Genomic DNA, 11,621 nt, shown 5'->3' on the forward strand with positions numbered 1-11,621 from the left:
CTAGTGGCACCCGCACGGCTTCGCCCGTAATAGAAAAATTAAAGGTCTTTTGGTTCGCTTGTATATTTACAAATAATGTATGGTGAATTTTCTCGCCAATTGGCTTGTACCGACGGACGTTACGGTTCCACGCTATGATAATTTCGTATCTCGCCAATTGGCTTGTGCCCATGTTACGGTTCCACGTTATGATGATTTCGTAATTTATGATAGTTTTTTTCTTAAAATTGGAATAAAAAAGAACCACATCGAATTTTCGAAAAATCGCTTCGAGGTGCACACCCCCATGCTACATACTAACTTTGTGCCAAATTTCATGAAAATCGGCCGAACGGTTTAGGCGCTATGCGCGTCACAGACATCCTACAGATATCCTACAGACATCCAGACATCCTCCGGACAGAGAGACTTTCTGCTTTATTATTAGTAAAGAAGATGATGACTTGCGCGGAAAAGGTGCCACGCGGAAAGGTGGCACTAAACTCCCACAAAAATTTTGGGGTGTGTGGTATAGCTCTTTCCTTTGCTAGAAATGGGTAGAAGTTTTGTCAATTCTCAGTTTTTTTTAAAGTTTTCAATAAAAATTCTCAAATAGTAAAAATTTTGTTTTTGCCATATTTCCATGCCATAATTCTATAGTTTTATCACATGCGATGCATGTTGAGATGCGTGGTGTGTTATGAATTAATTACATATTGCGTAGAAAGTTTAAAATCTTTACTAATAATAAAGCTGAATGTCTCTCTGTCCGGAGGATGTCTGGATGTCTGGATGTCTGTAGGATATCTGTAGGATGTCTGTAGGATGTCTGTGACGCGCATAGCGCCTAGACCGTTCGGCCGATTTTCATGAAATTTGGCACAAAGTTAGTATGTAGCATGGGGGTGTGCACCTCGAAGCGATTTTTCGAAAATTCGATGTGGTTCTTTTTTATTCCAATTTTAAGAAAAAAACTATCATAAATTACGAAATTATCGTAACGTGGTACCGTAACATGGGCACAAGCCAGTTGGCGAGATACGAAACTATCATAACGTGGAACCGTAACGTCGGTACAAACCAATTGGCGAGAAAATTCACCAAACATTATTTGTAAACTAGCCGCCTGCGGCGACCAGCTGGTCCGCCTTTTTACGCGGTTCGCCTTTTAGTCCAGTCAAATTAGGTCGAAAAAGGGCCGAGCCTGGACATTCAAAAAAAAAAAAAATGGGCACCTATACCAAATTGTTCAGTATCATAAAGAGATAACGTACCAAAAAGTCCCAAGAGTTTGAGCGTCGGGTTTGGGAGTTATGGGGGGGGGGCAAAGAGGGGGCTCAAAATGCAGATTATTGTTTTATTTCAGCTGAATTTCCAACACTATTCGTTTTAATGAAAGGGTAATTGAATAAAAGTTTAATATGGAACAAATTACAAACACTGCAAGTACTATTCTTACACACATTCGTCATTAAGGGGGGAGTTGACACCCCCCCCCCCGCACCCTCCTTTCCCCTTCGGATTTTGAGATATATACATTGCACAAATGCAAAAGTTTCATTGCAGGTGTTTTATTATTTTTTATGACATTTTCGAGTGTATTCCCTTTGCCCCCCCCCTCCCATGAGTAAATGAAATGACGGGCCTAATCATACGTATCTGAATCCCAAATAACGTCGACACTTATTTGTTCATCAAATAAGAAAAAAATTCCGAAGTGCATTCTCTTTGGATTTTTTAAAGAAGTGCTATAGAATATGACATTTCATAGATTCATTTTTGCCGATGGATATTATACTAAGAAAATTAATAGTAATCCTATATTTAAAGTGTTTTTTTTTTTTTTTTCAGTTATATGTTAAAATGGTGTAGAGATGGCATTGAAATTTAATTCTCCTGTACGCAGGCTCGAATCTACGTACCCGCAGACCCAGCAATGCGGGAGTCTGTTGGGGAGGAAGGGCGGTGAAGGGGGGGGGGGGGCTATAAACCAAAAAACTTTAAGAAACTAAATAAAAACCAATACTTCAAATTTAAAAGCTGAAAATGTCTTTGTAATCTTTTAGTGAAAATTTGAGGAATTATAGAGAAACTAAAAACAAATAGTATTACTTATGAACTTTAGCAAACCTTAATTAATAAAAATAGTTTAACAGGAGTCACCAAGTTGTGAATTAGAAGCAAATTCCTTTTAATAATAAAATATACTATGCACAGAAATAATCATTAGGAATCCTCAAAGTTTTAAAATATAGAAACGAAAGCACACACACATCGGTTCTAAAAATTTGAAGGACAAAAACAGAAGAAAATTTGGTGATCTAGCGATTGTAGTTTTGCATTGTAGGTACTGCTTTGACGTCTGTTTTTGGGTCTCAGTGTGAATCGGATGTCGGAATGAATGTTGAATGTATAGAAAAGGTTAGTTTCTGAAATCTGAAAGGTAAGACGTTGCGCCGTAAGCGTAGGGCTTGATTACCCAAAAGGCTCGGGAAGCTAGAGCTCCCCCTCAGAATTTTCAGGAAAACCAAAAATTACTGAAAAAACTGCTTAAAAATTCCAGATTCAGCTTTTAAAGGTACTGCAAACATTAGAACTGGTTCGATCAAATTTGGCCGAACTCTTACAATGTACTTTCATAACAATTTTGTGACAGGACAAATCTGTTTCAGCAACTAACGACCCTTTATTGTTTGGAATTTCAGTGAAACGTATGTAATTTACCAAAATTCTATCAGTCGGGTAGGAGGAGAGGTTAAACATTGATCTGAATTTTGCTGTGTCACTTTTAAAAATAACACCTCTAGCAACAGTGTTGAAAGAGGTGAATTTTATTTAAATGTGCGTTGAATTTTTAGAAAAATTTCCAACACAGAATTTGTGAGGCCCTGAAATGAGAAGGGGCTTTCCCACTTCAGAGGTTAATCGGGGCCTGCTTAAAGTCTTCTATAAAAATAATTTGTGTTTTCTCTTCACTTTGCAGTTTTGCCGCTTCTATTTCTATAACCTCTGTTGAGTGCAGAAAAGAAAAGTAAATGCACCATAGGAAAGAACTCATTTAAACGATGTTTGTTTTGATTTTCAAACGTAAATTTTGGCATTTTTCAAGTTTGAATTGCTTTTTTCCTTGGAACATTTTCAAAAGTACAAACAAAGACCTTTGCTTCCAAATGTATAATATGTTATGTTTCTGAAAAGGTTTAAGAAAAAATTAAACATTTTACTTTCATTTAAAAAAGAGAATTGACAAAGAATCTCTGATTTTTTAAAAACCTTTTTTTTTTTTTTTGGCAAGAGCGAAGATTATACTTGTAAATCTCCACCCCCCTCCCTTCGTGTGGTTGAAATACTAACAAGTATATCCCTAGCGGTGCTGCTTCGGTTCTAAAAGTAGCCATCAATTTTTGACACTTGGATTCGATCATTTACGGAAGTTCAGTGTACTATTTTCGCTCAACGTTTTTAATTGAGATCGTTCATAATCTTTCAGTATTTCAGACTAACAATCAATCGAATGCTGATGAATAATCAATTCCTGAATCGCTTGTACAGTCAAAGTTCGACAAAGTGTGTTTAACGTCTGTTCTTATCTTTTTACATTTCAATCCGACTCGCTTCTGTTCTTCTTGGGGACATAACATAAATATATTTTCTGTTTACTTCAAGAAAAATGTAGGTTTACACTTTTGAACTTGCATTTCCTTTAACGTACTATTTTAAAAGAATGTAAAAACCTTTTTGTCTCCAAACTAAGGTATTTCTGTGAAAGTTTTGCTTACAAATGAAATTGAAGAACAAAATTAAAATGTCGAAAAAGCCGCATTGCTGTACATTCTTCCGTGGTCCTAAAAAATTTGTCCCGAATGTATGACTATAAAGTTAGCAAAAGAAAAATTAGCTAAAATGGCAGAAAATGTAGAACGTGAAATAAAATCGGGAACAAAGTGACACACTAAATATGTGTTTTTGTCACAAGCGTATAATTCCCATTATTTAAATTGTGAAATTCTAACTAAGAAGTTAAACGTCATTCATACAAAATCCAGCGTCTTATAAACTCAGCCAATGAAGAGTTAAAGACGTGGTTTAATCAATGAATAACCAGGAAATCAAAACCTTTTATGAAATTTTGAAGACTGAATAATAAGGAAGTAAAGTATTTCAATTATCAAAACTAAACATTTTTGATCGAATCGTTCAAATTACGGAAACACATGGTGAGGAACAAGACAAAGCTAAAAACCACATGAAACCTAAATCTGGATAATGTTTTTAAAAAATTTCCCTGTATTCAATTTAATCTGGCATAATATTTGTCAGAAATAGACATTGAAATGTCTGAGAAACATGTCAAAAATTTGTATTTTGACCCGATTAAGACCGTCATTTCATTGACATGAGGGGAGGGGGTGAGGAGGAGGGGTAGCAAAGGAAATGTACTCAAAAAATGTTATTTTAAAAACAATAAAACACGAGCAAGGAAACTTTTTCATTTGTACAATGCATATCTCAAAAAGGGGGGGGGGTTGAATCCCCCCCCCCCCAAAGACAGATCTTTGCAAAAAATATTTCTTGTAATATTAGTTATATGTACCATATTCAACTTTAATTCAATTACCCTTTCACTAAAACGAATAGTGTTGGAAATACAGCTGAAATAAAGCAATAATCTGCATTTTGAACCCCCTCTCCCCCCCCCCCCCCCCATAACTCCCAAACTCGACGCTCAAACTCTTGGGACTTTTTGGTACGTTATCTCCTCATGATACTGAACAACTTGGTATAGGTGCACATTCTTTTTTTTTTTTGAATGTCTGGGTCATGACCTAATTTGACTGGACTATTTCCATGCAAGCAGCCGCCTTGTCATTTACCTTTTAACACCAAGATTGCCACCTTCGGTTGCTGTTTAAATAAATTTACAGACGGAACGGTCATGTCGCTTCATTTTTGCTGCACTGATTCTAAAATTATATTAAAAAAAACTGTTATGTTTTAAGTAAAATCCCACCACCACCCGACATGACACAGGCATCTCGCCTCAGTCGTCATGTATTCGGACACGTATGTTTCGTATGTACGGATTCTGGGGAAAAATAAATAAATGATTTAAATTTATATCTAAATGTAATAAATACTTTAAATTTTAATTGAATGACTAAAACTTTGAATATTCTTTTAATTTGAACGAAATGAAGTTTAAAATGTGAATGAAAATTGAATATAAGTGGAAATGCTTACAGGGACACTATTATTTCTTACTGACATAAGAGTAAAAGTATTTTTTTTTAAACAGGGTCCACATGTATTCTTCAGTCCTTTTTCGATGATTCTAAAATTTCAAAAATAATTGTTATGGTTGTAAGGAAAACCCCAACACAAAGGCCCACGTATTCTTCAGTCCTTTCTTGAAGTGCCTAAAAACATTTAAAAAATAAACATTATGGTTTTAAGGAAATTCCTAACACACGGATCAGTCCTTCTTCTGCATGGATTCTGAAAATATTTAGAGAATTTACTATGTTTTTATAACTTAAATGTAAGTAAAAATACTTACCGGTAAATTACTGAAATAAAAAGATCGTGATTTTCGATTTTTAGAAAAGTCCCGCCACCACCCGATAAAATCGCACATTGTTGATGACAATAATGGAAGATTCAAATAACATTTTTTAAATTCAATATAATGCAGGTACTGGTAGTGATTTCAATCTTTAAGAGCTTCCGGATAAACAACATTTGTAGTTTTCCCTTCGGTGCAAAGGATGTTCAAATTGTCTCTACAGCCAACACGAGAACATGCAACATATAACTGTCCATGTGAGAAGCAAGGGGTCCGCAAATCTACACCAACTACTTTTAAGGTTTGTCCTTGTGCCTTATTTATCGTGATGGCAAAACTTAAACGGATGGGAAATTGGAGCCTTTTAAATTGAAATGGAATGTCTGATGGAATTATAGGTATTCTTGGAATCAAGACATCAGTTCCTGCTGCTGGTCCAGTTAACACTGTTGCTTCGATTATATTGTTATGTAATTTCTTGATACTCATTCTTGTACCATTACACAAGTTAGGAGGATCCAAGTTTCTTAGCAACATAATAGGTGCCCCTTCCTTTAAATTTAATTTGTGTTGTGGGATTCCCGAGATCTCAAGAGAATTCAGAAATTCTGTGGGGTAATTAACCACTTCGTCTTTTTCATAAACAGTGTCAATGGACTTGTATGTTCGGAGTGGTCCAGGCAAACGTGTCAGTAAAGTATCATTTGTGATTGTGACGTCCTCATTTTTAGGGCATAGAATAGCTCTTTCACATAACCAGGGATGATCTTTAAATTTCACTTCCAAATTCGGAAAGACAACAGTCATAAGTTCTTCATGCGTTTTTATTTCATTAGCAAAACCTCTCAATTGAATGCTTCCATCACTGTTTTCAGACGTCATCACTCCATTTCCTATTTGTAGAAGTTTTTCCGAAAAGTCTTGTGCATTCACATCGCCTGTTAAAAATACACGCATATTTGTTTGTAGTTGTAGTCTCTTCACCTGATTCCATAGATAAGAGGATTTCAGGCATGCACTTGTTTCATCTGCCCTGGTGCCTCGGGGAACAACTGGAAGTGTTTGACGAAAGTCCCCCGCCAGCAGAATTGTAATGCCACCCATTATTATGGTATTCCGTCTTAAATCTTGTAACGTACGATCTAATGCTTCAAATGCCTTTTTATGAGACATTGTGAATTCATCCCAAATTATAAGTGAGCATTCCTCCAAAAGTTTAGCCTTGTCTGAGCCCCTTGTTATGTTGCATGTCGGTGTCTCCAAAGTTGCTAAATTAAGGGGTAATTTAAATGCAGCATGGGCAGTTTTTCCATCTGAAAGCAAGGTAGCTGCGATTCCTGATGAAGCAACTGCTAATGCAATGTTATTACTGTAACGTACTTTTGCTAAAATTAAATTAAGAAGAAATGTCTTTCCGGTACCACCTGGTGCATCAAGGAAAAACATTCCGCCAAATTTACTCAAGACTGCTGTACTTAAAATCTCGTAAGCTTCTTTTTGGTCTGGGATCAATTTGGGTTCATTCTCCTGTAAAAATATCCGAAGAAGATCAGTATTATAAACTTTTTCTACATGGTCGCTTGTTTCATGACTTCTATCTGCTGGAGGTAACCCAACAGACCGCAATCCTAAACCACCAGATGATTTCATCTTGTCTTCTACAATGATCAACGCGTTGTTAAAAATGCTGTCATCAAATTGTATTTCCATATTGTTAGAGGAAATTCTTCGCTGGTGCAGTATGTCTTCAGAAAGGTGTTCTCTAAAATTAAGCCATAAGTGGAGGGGATTTGATGTCACAAGTTTGGAGTATCACAACGAATAGATTTCTAAGCATTACGGGTGACCGAGTTAGAGCAGCTTCTTCCAGTGTTGCATTCCAGTGATTGTCGTCTTCAAGAAGTCCTTTAAGTTGACACGCCTCTTTGAAAGTTGCACACACATGTCTTTCCACTGTCTTCAATGCTATAAAGGAGACAGGACCCCTAACTTCGTGCAAGAGAAGTCTTAGGTGGAAACACTCAGAGTTGTTTGGATGAATGGAGAAAACTCTGCCAAGTGCATCGCTGCATTTCAATCCAGGGTGGTTTGGCACTTCATGGCCAACTTTGCGACGACTCCACTTCTTAGAGCTATTATTCCACGTAAAGTACTTGGGAACTTCATTATACAAAAGAGTGCTTGCAAAATCATCTTCTTGACAAAGTCGGAAAAAAGATGTCAATGTGGTCTCTTGAGCCATCTGTGCTCTTTCTGCAGCATTTGCAGCTGTAAAGTATACTCTCTGGCCATTTTCAAGGTGCACACTCAAGTGGATAACGGTGGGGTGACGTTCATGTATGGGAAAGTTGAGAATGCGCCATGCAGCTTCATTACTACTGATATATCTTCCAACTTGGTATTCTCTCACTTCATTCTGTTGATTTGAAGTGGAATTGACATGGAATACTGCCATATCAGATCCTTTGTTTACATATTTGCATACATATTTAATGGATTTGATGGAATTGCAAAATTCAATGTTGATGTGGCCATTAAATATTTTTGAAAGTAGTGGGCAGTAAGGAACAATCCATCTGTTATCAATTAAGACATCCTTGTCTTTGACGGTGAGTTGAGTAGTGAATCCCCCATCTTCTGGACTACGTCGACGATACAACGGATATCCGTCAACTCCAGTTTGAGTTTCTTTTACTAATTTTCTTGGATACCGTTTGCTGCATTTACCATTCTTCATGCACGGTGAATTTAGATTGATGACTCCACAAGGCCCGTGAACCATTTGTGTTCTTATGCAGTTGAAGAGACCTGGATCTTCTTGAGGATTAGGAAACTCAGCAGAGATGAATTCATCTACGCGCTGAGCATGAATCTTTTCTCTCAGCCAAACCAAAATATGGGCATGAGGCAGCCCACGTTTCTGCCATTCGATGGTGTACATGAAGCACTGTACTGATCCAAATATGTTACCCTTGGAGATGAGGTTCATCAACATCTTTTGCTTCACATGGAATACTCTTGCCAATAAGTCGTGTCGATCTTGAGGTTTCTGGCCAGGAAATAGTTCTTCTTTTATTTCATTCCAAGTGGGATTGCAGGTGAAAGTGATAAAAAGGTCTGGTCTTCCATAGCTTCGCACATAAGTCATTGCATCCTGAGTCCTTTCATGCATATATCGTGGACCTCCTGTAAAACTTGACGGCAAAATCGTAAGTCTTCCAATGTCTTCAACGTTCCCGTCATTCCTAAGGGCATCCCTCAAATGAACATATTCGTCGACTCTCAGTTTGCGTTGGTTGAGTTCAATGTACCTAAGCCTTTCTGCTTCGATCTTTGCGTACATGTCAACTAAATATTGATGAAACAATTCTTTTCCTCTCAAAATAATGTTGAATTCATTAGAGCGAAACATAATCCTATACGCATAAAAATCCATGGCCGAAATCTTTTTCGTCATAAGCTGCCCAGTTTGCGGGTTGATTTGCTTCAGCTCGAAGTGATATCCATCTTCACCTTTCCAGAATAGTAATGGATACTGCAGGGCATCATAGGAACGATGCGTTTCGCTTATCCTCTGAATAGTACTATCTCTAAAATTTAAAACAATGTTTCTGGTTCCGTGAGTCTCTCCAGCCATGAGAATTGCAACTTCTGACGCACTTGGTTCATTGAATCTTCTCTGATGTTCCCCAGTTGGAATTCTGTCAGCATATATTACCAATTTGGCTTCAGGAGTAATACTTTCCATTGCAGTCTTGAAACTTCGGACATAATTATTTTCTCGCTGTAGCATTGCTTGTAAATGCAGAACAACATCTGGTTTGACATCTGAAATATTTGTGCATCTTTGTTCAGCCTGTTTTTGGTAGTCACTAATGAAGTAGACTTGAAGAAATTTCGCTTGTTCATTTTCTGCTGGATATACGCTTCCTATTCGATGGTATACTTGACCCTGTATTTTGAAAGTGGGCATGAATCCATGTTCTCTTACTTCTTTAGTCGCTCCAAAAGATGTCATGGCGAAACAGGCATTGTACTTTCGGAGATATTTCTGGAAATCCTTTGCATTCTGATGTTGGTTTCCGAAGAGGTCTCGCAACTCTTCGGGAGGATCATCCAATGAAAGCAACTTTACTTTGCCTGCCGCACAACACATCCCTCTTGCTTCATCTTTCCATTTCAGAGCATTACATTGTTCACACTGTATTGTCATCCCTCCAATATTACACCATGAATCAGAGGCATAATCGACACTAGCAGAATATTTAAACGCTGCATTTTCTTTATTTCTCCACACTTGTAACCTTCTTGTAGACACTGCAATCCTTGCCTGACTGAGTCTTTGTAGTGTATCATTATCTGTTTCCGTCTCTCTTGCTGCAGCCATTGAAAGTCTGTTCTTCTCTCGTCTACGCAATGCAGCTTCTTCAGTTTCTGTTCCTCTTGCTGCTGCCATTGAAAGCCTGTTCTGCTCCCGTCTATGCAATGCATCTTCATCAGTTTCTGTTTCTCTTACTGCAGCCATTGAAAGTCGATTCTGTTCCCGTCTTCGCTGTATATCTTCATCAGTTTCTGTTTGCCGAGCTTGTTGCGTTTGCTGCCGTTTTGACCGGTTACGGTTCCTGAGGCATTGTTTCTTTCGAGGAGGAGCCATTTTGGGACAAATACGCTTTTGAAGTACTTAAAATACAATTAAAAGCGCCACTACAATGTTAAAAAATCAATTGAGAGAACTCCTTTACTGTTGATTTAGAATACTTATCAACAAATCTTTAAAACTATAACTTTAAATTAGAAGACATAACAGTTCGTAATCAGCGCAAAACTTACCAAATTAAATATACAGCAATAAAGAAGATTAACTCTTTACTTACCAATAATAACTGAAAAATGAACAGAACTAAAATCTTTCAGTTTAATTTTACAACAAATTAAACTACAAACCGCTGAAGGAAAAGTAGCAAAATTAGGCAAACAATTAATAATTAAAACCAGAAATTAGCACATAGTTAAACTGCAACAATATTTTAAAGATCAGAACTAATCAATTTTAACTATATTTTATAACAAATTGAAGAACCAAATAGCTAAACTCATTAAAAAGAACAAATTATACAAACAACAAATCAGAATAATCCTTTACGCAACCAGTAATAATGGGAAAAAGAACAGAACTAAATACTTTTAGTTCAAATTAACCGCAATTAAAATACAAACTGCAGAAGGAAAAAGATTAGAACCATACAAACAATAAATAAAATAAAACTGACATATTTAACACTTTATAGAACAAATTAATGTACCAAACTGCTAAAAGAAAAAGAAGAGCTAAATCATATTACACAACAATCTACAAAGTCACAGCATGACTAGCTTCAGAACATCGCTAAAAAAAACCACAAGAATCTAAACACACAGCTTGATGTAATGCAAAGAAAATTCGTTCCTCAGATTTTTTTTGAAATGTAAATTTAAAAAAGAAAAACAAATTAACTTCCAACCAAAAATCGTTAGGAAATAGAACTGTGTAAGAGAATGAGAACGAAAAGTCTTTGAAACATGCAAAAATGTATTTAAAAATACAGATAGTAAGCAATGTAAAAATATTTATATAAGCAATGTAGCGATTAAGATTCGATGCCTGATATCGAATCGAAATCAATGTAGTGACGTCAGAGACAGAAAAGATTGAAGAACGCTTTTTTCGACCGATGCGTGGAAAGACATGATGTGGTTAGCATTAAAAAAATTATTAAAAAAAAACTATTGCGTATTTTTAAGAACTTTTTTCTTCTGAAGAGGGCGAAATGTTTTTACTATCACCAACTTAAATCTTAGAAATGAGGCTTTGATACTTCTCGCAGGATGATATTAGAAAAAATAAAACCCAGGAAAAAATGTAAATTAAAGGTTTTTTCAAAAATTCATAAAAAATACAAAAATTGCTCTATCTTCAAAATTTTTTCGTTCATCATATTTGAAATTAAATTTCCTACACTATAATACAAAAAATACTCGTGTAGTGCAATTGGTTCGGGGTCTGTGAGGTAAAAAATGCTAAAAATCACATAAAACATTA

At 36.3% G+C, this 11,621-nt stretch overlaps 2 protein-coding genes across 2 annotated transcripts; both read right to left on the bottom strand.

Moving 5' to 3' along the window:
* Positions 1–5,686: 5,686 nt before the first annotated feature.
* LOC129232998 (ATP-dependent DNA helicase PIF1-like) lies at positions 5,687–6,424 on the bottom strand. Its single transcript, XM_054867078.1, has one exon. It carries the CDS (start codon positions 6,422–6,424, stop codon positions 5,687–5,689), a length of 738 nt encoding a protein of 245 aa, XP_054723053.1.
* Positions 6,425–7,310: 886 nt separating this feature from the next.
* On the bottom strand, positions 7,311–10,196 carry LOC129232999 (uncharacterized). The gene has a single exon (XM_054867079.1). The coding sequence runs from the start codon at positions 10,194–10,196 to the stop codon at positions 7,311–7,313; it is 2,886 nt and encodes a 961-aa protein (XP_054723054.1).
* Between the last annotated feature and the right edge of the window lie 1,425 nt (positions 10,197–11,621).

Source organism: Uloborus diversus, unplaced genomic scaffold (assembly GCF_026930045.1).
Source record: "Uloborus diversus isolate 005 unplaced genomic scaffold, Udiv.v.3.1 scaffold_1484, whole genome shotgun sequence".
Lineage (NCBI taxonomy): Eukaryota > Metazoa > Arthropoda > Arachnida > Araneae > Uloboridae > Uloborus > Uloborus diversus.